General features: G+C 41.7%; 2 protein-coding genes across 2 annotated transcripts; both read right to left on the minus strand.

The window, feature by feature from the left end:
* Positions 1 to 7,187: 7,187 nt before the first annotated feature.
* LOC122004945 (glycine-rich cell wall structural protein-like) lies at positions 7,188 to 8,656 on the minus strand. The gene is made up of 2 exons (XM_042559818.1): positions 7,906 to 8,656; positions 7,188 to 7,809 (listed from the first exon to the last, which is right to left on the minus strand). The coding sequence occupies exons 1-2, from the start codon at positions 8,039 to 8,041 to the stop codon at positions 7,490 to 7,492; spliced, it is 456 nt and encodes a 151-aa protein (XP_042415752.1). The 5' UTR covers positions 8,042 to 8,656; the 3' UTR covers positions 7,188 to 7,489.
* Positions 8,657 to 8,695: 39 nt separating this feature from the next.
* On the minus strand, positions 8,696 to 12,245 carry LOC122004944 (probable receptor-like protein kinase At1g80640). The gene is made up of 10 exons (XM_042559817.1): positions 11,837 to 12,245; positions 11,227 to 11,394; positions 10,472 to 10,725; positions 10,252 to 10,384; positions 10,113 to 10,176; positions 9,926 to 10,022; positions 9,727 to 9,829; positions 9,446 to 9,564; positions 9,249 to 9,338; positions 8,696 to 9,170 (listed from the first exon to the last, which is right to left on the minus strand). The coding sequence occupies exons 1-10, from the start codon at positions 12,006 to 12,008 to the stop codon at positions 9,021 to 9,023; spliced, it is 1,350 nt and encodes a 449-aa protein (XP_042415751.1). The 5' UTR covers positions 12,009 to 12,245; the 3' UTR covers positions 8,696 to 9,020.
* Positions 12,246 to 13,605: the final 1,360 nt, after the last annotated feature.

A 13,605-nucleotide genomic window follows, 5' to 3' on the forward strand; every position in this document is an offset into this window, starting at 1 on the left:
AGACATGTACAAATACGATTAAAGTCTATTCGTGAGTTAGTGTCTCTTGGAGTGGTGTCATTAGACTTTGTAAGTTCAAAGGACAATATTGCTGATCCACTCACTAAAGGGCTTGATTCTGAGAAAATCAAGAGATCTAGTAAGGGAATGGGACTGAGGCCTGTCCTGGATTCATTTATAGCAGCAACCCAACCTATCTGATTGGATATCCCAAGAAGTAGGTTCAATGTGGTATAAACAAGCTATAAGGATGAATCGTAAGCATCAAATTGATTGAGATGTAATTTCATAGTCTCTTCCCTGGATAGATGCTTGACTACTAGTAAGGATGAGCTTAGGAGCTCTTAATGAGTTCAAGGTCTTAATGACAGGATGCTTGCAGTACATCCTTGGAGAACTCACCTATGTAAGTGTAACTGTGGGGCCGTAGTGTGGGGGATCTAGGCAACTCTCCTTAGCACTTATAAAACAAGATTTGGTGGCATGACCGTAATGCACCAACCCATAAGGATTCAACCGTCGCCAGTGATGAGTTGTTACCAATTGATCTTCACATATAAAAGGTTTAAGATCAAGACTCAGTTCTCTTCAAACCTATGTGAATAAGATTGGTATACTTAGGTTAAAATTCAAACCGGAAGGTATTTTCACTAAAAGCTCATTGCAACCAAGCCTCAGAACATATCTTTATTTTTTGATCAAAATAATTTGAATTAGTGGGAGATTGTTGAGTTTTAATTCAAAATATTCTCATTGTTTTTAGTCCCACATTGCTAAGCTAAGAAGCTTAGAAGGCTTTATATATGGAAGTCTTCCATGCTAGCTTAGTCAAGTTAAGGAGGACCTACACGCATACGCGGGCCAAGCCCAAATCAGGTGGTTTCAGGGGGTTCGAGCCGGAAATTCATAAACCGAGCGCGACGCACGCGATTATCGCGCACAGGGGGGGGGCAAATCCCCAGCTCGTGGGCCTCGCGCTTATGGGCGGCCCGGTTCATTTTTGCCAGTCCGGTTTAGTTCACCCGGTTCATTTTTGCCAGTCCGATTTGGTTCTGTCCGCGTGAGGAAAGTAAAGCAGCGCGGTTCTGTCCGCGTGAGGAAGCGAAGCATTGCGATTCTGTCCGCGAGAAAGCGACGCACCCGCGCGTGAGAAAGCAAAGCGACGTACGCTTTGGTGCGTACACTGCTTCGAAGTGTATAAATACACTTCCTCTGCTCCTTCTCAATTCACTCCAAAAAAGCAAAGCATTCCTCTGCTTTCTTCTTCTTCTTCTTTCCAAGTTCTGAGGCTTGGTTCTGCGATCTGAGGTTGAGTCCGAGTGCGGCGTTCGTCTTGGAGTGCACCTACGAACGGCGCGAGCGATTGTCGGATCTTGGGAGGATTTTACCAGAGAACCTCTGCACCGTGGGAGGCAATCAATTCTCTAAAGACAGTCGGCACGCCCGACGCTTTGACCGGAGATACACAAATTCCTAACCTTATTCTATTACTATTTATTGCATGCTCATCATTTATTAGTGCAATTATTACTGTATTAATGTAATCAATTTTACCACAAGATACAACGACTTGCGTCTCGAAATAGGAGTACTCCAAATTTCGAGCCATGTCAAACTTTCGATGAAAAATACCGGAAATAGGCGAATATTAATAAGGGAATTTTTCAAAATTTTTGAGAATTTTTCGGAGTTCGTACGGATGAGTTAACGGGGATAAAAAAAATGGGGCCCGGGAAAGCCTATTTAGGTTACCCCATTTAAGTGAGGAGAAGTTTATATATTTAATTCTTTTTTTTTCCTTTTCCTTTTATTTTCCTCATCCGCCGAACCCGTGCCCGTTCCTTTTTCTTCTCCGCGCGCCCAACACCGAAGCCCTAACCGGCGACGCACGCGGCGGTTGCTTCCCCTACCTCGCGATTTAAGCTTCCGGACCAAGGGAAGTCGGCACTTCCTTTCTCCCTCTCCGCAGCCGAGTGACGCCGTTTGTGCCCTAGATCCACCGACGACTGCAACTCACAGAGCCGACGCTGCTCTCTTCTTCTTCTTCCCGAGATACCGCCGGCCATAGGAGCCCTAGCGTCGACCTTCTGCCCGCGACGCCGGTCTCTCATCTGTGCCCTAGCCTTCCTTCTGCCGCAGCCGCCACAGGGAGCAGTGACGCCGCCTTTCCTCTTCTTCCTGTCCAAGCGCCGGTGACGTGCGAGCACAACCGAGCAAAGCCTTCACATTTCTCTAGCGCCATCCTCCTTCCCTCTGTGCTGCCGAGCCGACTCTCACAGCCTACTTTCGTGCCCTAGTTGGGTGTACTGCCGCCGCTGCTCCTCTGCACAGTGCCGCCGTCGTTCGCCCTATTGCCGGCCAGCCGAACCCTAGATCGTTGCTTGCTCACATGGGCCCTAGTTCCCTACTGCTGAAGCTTCTAACCCGTGCCCTAGCAGTGAAGTCACTTGTTCTAATTCCAGTAGCAACCATCTCTTGTAGTTGGATCATGTGCTAATTGTTTTTGGTTTCCGGCAGCAAGGTTTTCAGCTGTGTCAATTGGAAATTCTTCGACCTTGGATTTAAAAGTGATACATCCAGATTTAGGTGAGTTTAGAGGTGATTCCATTCTACATTGAATTTCATTAATAGTAATGGATAGTACCAGTTGATTAATTGATATTAGATTGATAAATGTATTTGTTGTATTCCATTTGGATAAGTTAATTGATGATCCAATTGAGGTTTATAAATTGGGTTTGTATTTAAGTTAGATTTCAGGGATTCGATTTAGCTAATTAATTTGTATATAATTAGCTAAACCTGTATGTCGTATTGATACAGGACTTTGACGCGAGACGAGTATCTCGGAGTCGGAATTTGGACCTTTCTTTTGTCGGAGGCGGGTACTTTTGACTTATTGTCTTTGATATGCATAGTAATGAAATTAACAAGTTGCATTAATTATGTTCCTCATTTGTGTCGGTTAATCACTACCCGATTACCTGTTACCTGCTTGATTGATTGCTTGTTTTACATTTCGTGTTGTTATGTACCTGATTACACATGCTCATAGGGGTAGTGATATAACCATGTTTCACCATGTTCAGGACCTAGGTTTGATACCTTATTTGATCAGTGTACTTTGATATGATTTGTTTACTATGATGCACATCATTATATGTCCATAGATTGGTTTAGTATATTACCATGCTTAGTGACATGTGTAAGACCGTTAGATTCGATAGAGGGGGGGTGAATATCGATTCGAAAAAAACAAGAGTTTAAACGCAGCGGAAAAGTAAGAAAGTAAAGAGATGAACACGGTTGATTTTTACTTCGTTCGGAGCCTGTGACGACTCCTACTCGAAGGCCCGTACTCCTTGAGTACTTTCGTTGGGCAATTCACTAGCAATTCGGATAATTACAATTTGCGTACAAATATTGCTAATGAAAGAAAAACAAAGCTATACCGACAAATAATGAATTAAAAGAAAATCGGAGTGAGTCGTCGGAGCTTTGTGAACGTCGTTGGAGCGCAGAGTAGCAGAGTGATTGAACTCAGAGTTCTCAGAACACAGATATATTGAAGCTCCTGCCTGGGGCTTCTTTTATATGCTGCTCCGGGCGCCTGGATCCCTTCCGGGCGCCTGGAATGTGACGTAACACTCCCAACCAGCATGCTCCAAGTGTCAACGTCGTCCTGGGGATAAAACTTGCCTCCGGGCGCCCAGAACCATCCCGGGCGCCCGGACCCTCACTGTTTCCTACCTGCAAAATAGTGTTAGTCCGAGGCAAATAAAAACCCTGCAGCACAGATTGTAAGCACATTTTTATAGATACGCTAAGTAATAAAAATTAACAACAAGAGTATGACTTAGATTCCGTCTTTCCGAGACCGGAATCTAGTCACGATCTCGACTTAGATATCCGAAATGGATCTAAGCCGGATCGACGCCTAATGTTCCCTTCCCGGGAACGCGTCCTCGCAGTCACTCCCCTCCAGTGACTTACCTCACTTACCTGCCAGACATCTGGTCAGCCCGTCGACCCGTCTGGACTTCTTGCCAAGCGTCCGGTCAGCCCGTCGACCCGCCTGGGCTTCTTGCCAGCTATCCGGTCAGCCCGTCGACCTAGCTGGACTTCTCGCCAAGCGTCCGGTCAGCCCGTCGACCCGCTTGGACTTCTCGCCAGCTATCCTGTCAGCCCGTCGACCTAGCTGGACTTCGTGCCAGACATCTGGTCGGCCCGTCGACCTGTCTGGACTTCTCCTGCACACTTTATCAAAGTGTCAGACAACAACAGACTAACTTAACCTGATTTGTCATTCATCAAAACCTGGGTTAAATCGTTAGTGCTAACCGCACCAACAACATGCACCATTCGCATGATTGCATGATGTGTGATAGATTGCTCCATTATTGTCGAGCACATTGCCAGTTTCATTACTGTTCGGTGCTCCGTTGTGACGCTCATGGGTAGCGTGGCGCAGCATGGTAGCACGTCAGTTTGCTCTTCCGGTGCTCCGTTGGTCCGCTCATGGGTAGTGTGACGCAGCGTGTAGCACGTTAGGGACCCCTCCCCGTCATCGTGTACCGGGAGATGAGAGCATTGCGCTCCCCCATTTATGATTTGGGGTAGGAGTATGTATGTACTCCAACAGCATCTCGTCCTCTCGGTCACTCATCAGGAGTAGTGATGCAGAGTGCACGGTTGTCACAGCCCTACCCACTTGGTCCCACTTTTGTTGTGATTTGGCTGACTGGCGTCAGGGGTGACCATGACATTGGCATCATATGCATGATGCATTTATTACTTGTGTTTGTGTTTGCTGCATTTATATGATGCACATTGTTTGGATATCTATGTTTGACATGCATACAGGATTTCTATACCTCTCAGATTGCTTGTCTTTATGCCAGGTCCTGGTTAGTACAGTATTCTCCGGTTTACTTCAGTTTGTATTCATCTTTATTACATCAGGAGACTGTACGCATGATTAGTGCTAGGTGTTATTTCCTTACTTTGCATATCAATTGTACCTGCTGAGTGTTGGACTCACCCCGCCTCCATTGTTGTTATATTTTCAGGTTGAGGCTGTCCGGAGCAGTTCCAGTCGCTAGTCCCCATCTGCACGTAGTGCTAGTCCTTTGCTGGTCTTGAGTTGTTATTTTATCTTAGTTTCTCTATCAGACTTTGTTTTTAATCTTGTATTATTTTACTTATGGATATTGTATGGATTCTTATCGTTTGATGAATTTTTGGTATGATTTGGATTTATTCTACTACATGCCTGCCTGGACGGCAGAAGAGGTGAGTTCATCGGATTTGAGCTTTATGAGTGTAGTTGAGTAGGGTTGATTTTGAGTCATGGTATTACTGCTTTGGTTTGCTTATATTTATATAAACTGCGTGGTGATGGTTTATTTACATGTTATTATTCCAGCCTCATGTGGCTGAGGTATATGAGGATGTAGAAAAGTTTCAGATTGTCCGCCGTACAGGGAAGATGCTGTCGAATTTTTCTCGGATAGGGACTCCTCCGGGGCGTGACATTCGAAGCCTTAAAACTCTTAAGAAAAGAGAGAGAGAAGAGAACCTAAGAGGAGAATTTACAACTTGAGAATTGAGTGTCTTGAGTGGAAGAAATGAGGTTTATTTTATAGGGATGAAGGGTTATTCTCAAGAGATGAAAGGTTTCTTCTAGAGAAAAGATATGAGATGTATCTTTTTCCTTAAACCTTTTTACTTAAATCTTTTTTTATTATGATTAACTAATTTAATTGATTAATATAGTCAACTATTTACTTAATCTATCTCATTGTAAATATTAATTAATCAATTAATCTATTTACTATAAATATTAATTAATCAATTAATTAATATGATAATGATTAATTTTGTAATTAATAAATAAATTAATCAATAAAATTAATTATAATATCATACCGTGATTCAACATACTCAATTAACATTCATCTATAAATTCAATTAGTATATGAATTAAATTTTTGTCCAATCATATTGTTCCAATCTTTCATTAGATATCAAATTTTTATTACTCGAGAAATTAATTTAAATAATTTACTTACAAAATAACTGTCTTATTTCTATTAGTCGCCAAATCAATTTCTCAACAGTAGCTATGCCTTGAGAATCAAATTTAGCATTGTTCCTAACGTGTAGAAGAAGATCTATACAAAATGCTAGCACTTGCATCAGCATATGTTCCTTACATTTCTGGAACTTTGCGGGCACCGGCAGAAAAGAAAGCTGCAACCCTCTGTGTTCACATGTCACACCAGCATTGCAATTTTTTTTTAATCTCGCTAGAAGAAAATGTGTTGTAGTGGATCGTATTTGAAAATCGAATCCTGCGTACTTAGATAATGTCAAATATTTTGCCGTTGCGTAACTAAAGGAGAGCATTAAAAAGTAAATGAATGATTTTGTCCCCTCGAATGAGTTTAGTGGTTAGCACATAAGATATTATCATAATGAGGTCTGGAGTTCGAATCTCGGTAAAGTCAAGGTAAATACTTCCCTTATGTGTTAGTCACTATTCCAAATGCTAGTAGCCGTCCGTGATTTACTTCCTCCGTGTTGGTATTGGGACGAGTTGACGGAGGCGCTGGGGGCGAGCGTTTTCGCCTTTTTGCCACAATTGGAAGAACATACAACGTTAGCGCATGAGATATTGTGATATGTGTTGGTGCAGTGAGCATCAGATGATCGAACCTGAGTTTTAATTATGGCAAAAGGTTCAAAGTTAAGAGTTGTTTTACGAATCTGAAACGAGTGAAAGCCATGAATGCTATTCACCTTCCCTTCTAGCGCTTCTCGATCCAACAGTATGAGATTCGAATCTTGGCAAAGCCGAGGTAAATACCTCCCTTATATACTAGTCACTATTCCAAAGGCTAGTAGTCATCCGTGATTTATCTCTTCCGTGTTGACCCTGGGACGGGTTGACGAGGGCGCTGAGGACGAGTGTATTCGCCCTTAGAACATACAACGGAAAGATGTTAAATTATCATCTAAATATCCATTCCATCCCAGCTACACATATTTATAGGGATTTTGTTTTCAAATAGGATGCACAACTATGAGATATTCAATTTCTAGATTACTCATTATAAGTACTTCTTGATTTATCACGTATTTCTCGATTTATCATTACGCCGATGAAAAATTATCATAAGATCGAATCGACATCCAAATTCAGTGTTTATTTATTTATTTTGGAAAAACACATGGAAGAACACAGATGCTCATTAGTCTCGTAACAAAACTTCTGTCGGCATCCAAAACATTGAGGCCCCATCCTCAACCCTTCGGTTTGTTGATCGACCGACCAATCAATCGGTCGAAACAAGCCGCCTTGTCAATCGGTTCGACTCAACCAACTTATATTCAGTAACAAAGAACTCTCACTCACAACTTTCAAACTTCGAAACAAACATGAACTTGCTCTACAAAACCATCACACAATCGATCAAACAGCAGCAACTCAATCGCTCCGGAGTAGCAGCAGAAAGGAAACAAGGAAGAGAGGCGTCGAGCAAGAAAAAGAATGTGAGCGAGTGAGAGAGCCGCCGCTCTTTTCATTGCGAGGTTGACGGGTTGTTTGTGAGCCGCCTCCTTCGCCACCCTTCCCTCCACTTCCTACCCCCTTCCCCCCGCCGCCTTTCCCGCCACTCCCACCACTCCCGCCGCCACCGCCGCTACTCTTTTTCAAATTCCTCTCCTCGCCCATCTCCCTCCTCCATAAACTCAGTTCTCCACCGCCACCATTTCTACTGCTACTGCTGTTCACATTTAAATTTACCCCTGCAAACCGGTGAATGATCAGATCGATCTTTGACTCAGATCTGTACTCATTTCACGTCGACACAAATTGCCAAAAATCGACTTAAAAATACTAACCGTGGATTGGTTGCTCATTGAGGAGTTGATGAACCTTCTCCTTGGGATGGACTTGGAGAGAGTTCGCACGAGCTGCAGAGAAACAGAGATGGAGAAGAAGAGCAAGAAGAAAAGATGGTAGTTTAACGACCTTCATTGTACCAATGCAATCAATGCTCAGCCAAAGAGAGCTAATTGGGATTTATATAGATCGACTCTGGACTTGAGAAATGTTTGCTTTAAGAGCCAGACAGTGGTTCCTATAGTTGAACTCAGGCCAGAAGAAGAAAGGTTCGATCGTGGTTGGTCCTAAAGTTATGGGAATCCATAAAATATGAACTTTAGAAAGACGTCCCACAAGATATGAACAATAGATTTGTGAAAGAGAAGAACTCGACATATATAACGAGAATATAGTTTTTTAATCAAGAGAATAAAGAAACTGCAGACATGATCCTGCTGTCGATATTCTGGGAATATTTTGGGAGAGTTGCTTTAGCTGCAGTGTACCTGTTTGAGTGGTGGCAAAAGATGAATACGCTCCTCCTCACGAGATTTTACTGGAGGGTGATGGAAAATGAATCACAAAAAGATGTTCTCGAGATGTTTTCAGTGTGACGAAAGCTTTAGTGTGATGAACAGCTAGCATCTTTTGACAGTTGGATCAGACTTTCTTTAATTTAATTGAGTTTTCAGATAGCTGGCTTACACTTAAAAAAAAGTTGCTGTCTAGGTGATGCTTGGAGAAACCTAGACAACATAAATTTATCTTATCTTATCACTTGAGATTATCACAAGTAAGATTATGAAGTGTGATGAACAACTTGACCATCATCTAAATTTTTCAAAAGGATCCATGTCCAAGTACCTTACAAATGTATACAAGCACCAGTTTATATCTGAGTGAAGGAGAAAATTCTGAAATGGGTTTGGCAACATATTTGAAGGGAAAGACTCCTCTTGAGTTAGTTACCCTCGAAACTCTCCGGCGATAATTAAGTTAAAGAATGCACACCATTTTGCAGGTAAGCAGAGCCACCTGAACTTGGGAGAAGAGCTGCACAAATTTGTGGCTCCAAATGTTGTCACCAGCTGGCTTGCTGCATTCAATCAATATTCTCGCCCAAACTTCTTAATCAGTGGTCTGAAGGTCTCATTGGTTCTGCAGCTCTTAGTGAACCACCAAGCTCTACCGGCACGAGAGGAATGAAAGAGTGGAGAACATCAGTAATCAATGGCCTGTAGCTAGGTTCCTGCTGCACGCAAAGTACAGCTACAGCAGCTACCTGCCCCATGTTATGAACTTTAGATTAGAGGAAAGAAGCATATTTCTAAAGATTTGTGGATCAAGATGGATAATGTACTTGATACAAGTGTTTCAGATCCATAGTATTCTGAATAACTGGATCTACTATGTTTGGAAGTTTCGATCTGTCAGTAAGTTGAGGCATGGCCTGAAGACAGACAACTAAAAACATTTAATACCAGCTTGGAATTGGGGAATGAAGTATTGGTGTTCGGTGTTTATGCCATATTGAGCAATGTAACAAGGAAAACAAACCCATTTTACGATTGATTGACATTGAGGCGGTGCCGTCTTTTCAACTGGTTTTCTTCCCATCAGAAGTTCCAGGAGCACAACTCCAAATGCATAGACATCACTCTTCTCAGTAAGTATACCTGAAAGAGTTAAGTATTATTCTTGTGTTATATACCTACATAGTGTCTTTTCCCAGCATTTGTTGCCTCTTTTTGTATCAACTACATTAGTATCGACATCAAAATTGGCACCTCATAGTCATAAGTACAATTTAGGCAGTAGTGATCAAGAAGATTGAGTACCATCTAGGAGATACTCTGGAGCTACATATCCAAGAGTGCCTGAAAGTTCTATATGACCTTGGCTAAGATTTCTATCAACCACTGCAAGACCAAAATCTGCGATCTTTAACCACAAGGAATTCAATTAGAAAAACTTTGGATGTTGCAAATTGCATCGTGCCAATATTCAAGATGAACTGAGAGGAATTGGAAGGTTTACCTTGGCATTAAAATCTGAATCTAGGAGAATATTGGATGACTTTATGTCTCTATGAATAACAGCTGGATTACAGTGCTCATGAAGGTACTCCAATCCTCTGTTCGCAAAGTTAGACATTATATTATTCTGCGAAAATGATAGCAATTCAGAAATGGAGATAACATAGCAATGTGAAGGAAAAAAAAACCTTGCGATATCAAGTGCAATTTTCATTCGAATATGCCAGGTCAAAGCTGATCCATGGGAAGGTCCTGAAAGTGCATAATACAAATCAGTGATGTCTAAGCATTGAAACCATTATAATTGGTACAGGAGAAGAATTGCACCATGAAGTTGTGCTTCCAGAGATCCATTTTGCATCAACTCAAATATGAGAAGCCGAGTTTCTCCATGAACACAATAACCCAAAAGAGATACTATGTTAGGATGTCGAATTCTTCCAAGCAAATCAATCTCATTCTGGTCAGAAACATAAAAGAATATAAGGCATTTAATCAAAATTGAGAAGAGTGTGAAGAACGTTGCGTTTTTTTTTTAGTTTCTCACTTCGAACTCCTTGTTGCAATCTGACCTACCACCATCGAATTTCTTCACTGCAGCAGTAGCTTCACCATGGAACCAAGCTTTGTACACATGACTAAATCCTCCTTCCCCTAAGATATTAGACTCACTGAACTTGTTAGTCGCTAACTCTAGTGATGGGTAATCTACAGAGGGCAGCAATCCCTTCTTGCTTGTCGTCTTCTTCGTGTTATTCAACTTGCTCAGGATTAGTCCAAATGGAAGCCCACCACCAACATCTGTTTTGAAACAACATTAATTTTGGCTAAAATTAGTACATGTTTATTTTCTCCTTAGATTTTAAATTTGAGTAGATAAATATAATATAAAAAGCTATTGGAGCTCACTTATATTTTAAAGTAATCAAACACTAAAAAATTCTACCCAATACTGATCATTTCCTTAATAAATTTTGAATTCAATAGATAAATGAACTTTAAAAGGTCATTGGAATTTGGTGAAACTTTAAAAGTGACTAAATGACTAAAAAATACAGTCATTTTTCCATACATTATAAAGTTGAGTAGATAGATGCGCTCTAGAATGTCGTTAAAATTGAATCATACTTTCAAAATAATCAAACAATTAAAAAATGAGCATTTTATCAAGAAGACATTAAGTAGGGCGCTGATAAAGGAAAAAAAAAGGGGGCATTCCTTAATCTTTTTGGAAAAAACTTAGATTTTGACCATAGAAGTATTTACAAGTGCATATGCGCAAGACAGATGAGAAAGTTAAACCTGAGCTTTCGGGGTCTCTTGCATTGTACCGGCGGCTCCTCCGCCAAAAGATACAAGCACACACTGAGGATAATATGATCGCTAGAACAGCGGCAGAGGCCAGAACGACTGCTATAACCAGTTCCTTGTGATAATGGTGATGGCGTGTCTGTATCACGATCTGCATCACTGTTATCCAAAAAAAAAAATGGCATAGCTAAATGCTTTGTCACAAACAACAAATTGCCATCGAAGGATGGTCCACGAGGAGGAAAAGAAGAAACAAAAAAGGAAGAGATTTTCTAAGACAAACAATTAAGCATCCATAAAGTTGCACGAAAAGCCAAAGAATAAAGGAGATTTGGACACTCCGATGCCCGTGGAAAAGAGCGTGTGAGAGAGAAAGAGAGGGGAAAAAAAAAAGGCAGTACATCTCAGAATATAATAAAAAAAAGCCCCAATCTTCGAAACGCCAAGATCTCTATTCACTGGATCATCACAAAAAAGAAGCGATTTTTGTCGGCAAGGAGTACAAGTATTAAACAAATTTTCGGACCAAAATCGACACCTCGTGAACCCTACACCAGATCAAACTCAAAACGCCAGAGAAATCAGTAGCGGGGTCGCGCACCTACAGGCGACGGCGCCAGGGACGAAGAAGACGGAAAATTAGACTGGTTCCCAAGGGGCGGAAACAAAGGCGCCTGGGAATCGGCGGCGGTTACCGCCGCGAGGAGCAACAAGCGAAGGCACCAACTGGAAATGCTAGGAGGAAGACGAAGAGGTGTCGGCGACCTCCCCATGTCGCCAGAGCCGCTGTGCGCGCGCGCGACCGACAGAGAGAGCGAGCGCAGGAGAGTAAGCAGCACTCGCCACTAGAGGAGATCTCCAACTCCAATGACTGACGAGATCAGAATGGAGCAGGATTTGGGTGGAAAATCCAGATCGAGAAACGGAAGTCGAACGACTCGCCCGAAAGCTTTAAATTTTGAATCGCCCTCTCTCTCTCTCTCTCTGTGCGTGTTTTTTTCTAGGGCGCTAAGTTATATTATTCAGGCATTTACGGTGAAGAAAAAAATGGCATCTTTTTAATTACAATTTTCTTCCTTTGTTTGTTTTATGGGAACGGCAACGACACCCGCACGGTAAAAAACAGGGTCAGGTTTTTGGAATATAATTAAGGAGATTTCATGGCCCTCCTGAAAAATTACCTCTGAGTCAGGTAGCCAGCTAATTCAATGCGGTGCAATATTAAATTTTTTAAATATATTTGATAGGCATATGTATTTATTTTAATTATAACATTAACAAGACCTTATCTATTTGGGCATTCAAGTAAAGGAAATTTCTTTTATTTTCAGTTTTTCACATTAAAAAAATAAATCTTTTATTTTGTATACCTTAATTATATATATTTTTAAAAAAAATAAATGAAAAAAATAAAGAAAACTCAATTAATATATTTATGTCTCTCTGTTTTTTTTATTAGTAAAATCTAGAAATGGCAATGGCTCCTATTTAAATCGGAATTAATATTCTTCCTCCTCATTCTTATTATTATATTCATCCACATTCTCATATTTATTCCCACCGAATTATTAATATTCATCTCATCTCAATACCCATTGGAGATTAGAATTTATTCTCATAATCATATTCATACCCTAAAAGATCAAATATCCTCTATAATAATTTTTTTTTTTCATTTTATCTAATAATCATCATTATTTAATCATATTCAATAAAAATAGGTTAAATATTCGAGTAGTATATGAATAGAATTTTATTAGATCTGTCATCAATACCCTATTACATGGATACCTATGATCCGATAGCAAAGGAGGGGTTCCGTACAGACAGAGGTTAAGGACACGTGGAGGTCAAGGTCGAGACGTTCGACATAAAAGGTGAGCCGAGCGGGAGGCCACCTTACCGATCGGCCGCGGCAGAAGGCCAGGTCGGCAAGGAGATAACTCGGCTAAAGTTCGAGTTTCCGACGCTTAGGAATCCACATACGACAGTTGATTGGGCCGAGCGGCCGCTCAGCTGGGTCGTAGGCTAAGATAGGCGCTATTCATCCGAGCATATGACCGAGCGGCCCACTCGCTCGGCCGCACCTGCGTCCCCCCGGACAACCAGTATGGCCGAGGCGCGGTCCCGCTCGGCCATACTCCGCTCGGCCCGACCAATATGGCAGAGCGTCTCTCCCGCTCGGCTCGATAAAAGACAAAAGGTGTAGAAGAGTACAAAGGGGACGACCAGAGATATCCTTTTCGAGATATGTGTCGTCGACAGACAGCATGATCGACGGCTGGACCAGACAGAAGATCGTACAGTGGAAGTTTCCACTGTCATGTCAGAGATATGCTCGGACAGTTGCGATATGGCGTCAGACGTGCT

The sequence above is a fragment of the Zingiber officinale genome, chromosome 7B, assembly GCF_018446385.1.
Source record: "Zingiber officinale cultivar Zhangliang chromosome 7B, Zo_v1.1, whole genome shotgun sequence".
NCBI classification, from domain to species: domain Eukaryota; kingdom Viridiplantae; phylum Streptophyta; class Magnoliopsida; order Zingiberales; family Zingiberaceae; genus Zingiber; species Zingiber officinale.

Excerpts from the sequence above, each read along its gene's own strand:
- LOC122004945 (XM_042559818.1), bottom strand. The coding sequence starts at position 8,041 with ATGAAGGTCGTTAAACTACCATCTTTTCTTCTTGCTCTTCTTCTCCAT. Across the intron at positions 7,810-7,905 it reads CAATGAGCAACCAATCCACG|GGGTAAATTTAAATGTGAAC; the intron begins GTTAGTATTTTT and ends ACCGGTTTGCAG.
- LOC122004944 (XM_042559817.1), bottom strand. The coding sequence starts at position 12,008 with ATGGGGAGGTCGCCGACACCTCTTCGTCTTCCTCCTAGCATTTCCAGT. Across the intron at positions 10,023-10,112 it reads ATTGCACTTGATATCGCAAG|AGGATTGGAGTACCTTCATG; the intron begins GTTTTTTTTTCC and ends CTTTGCGAACAG. Across the intron at positions 9,339-9,445 it reads GTCAATCAATCGTAAAATGG|GCCATGCCTCAACTTACTGA; the intron begins GTTTGTTTTCCT and ends GTCTGTCTTCAG.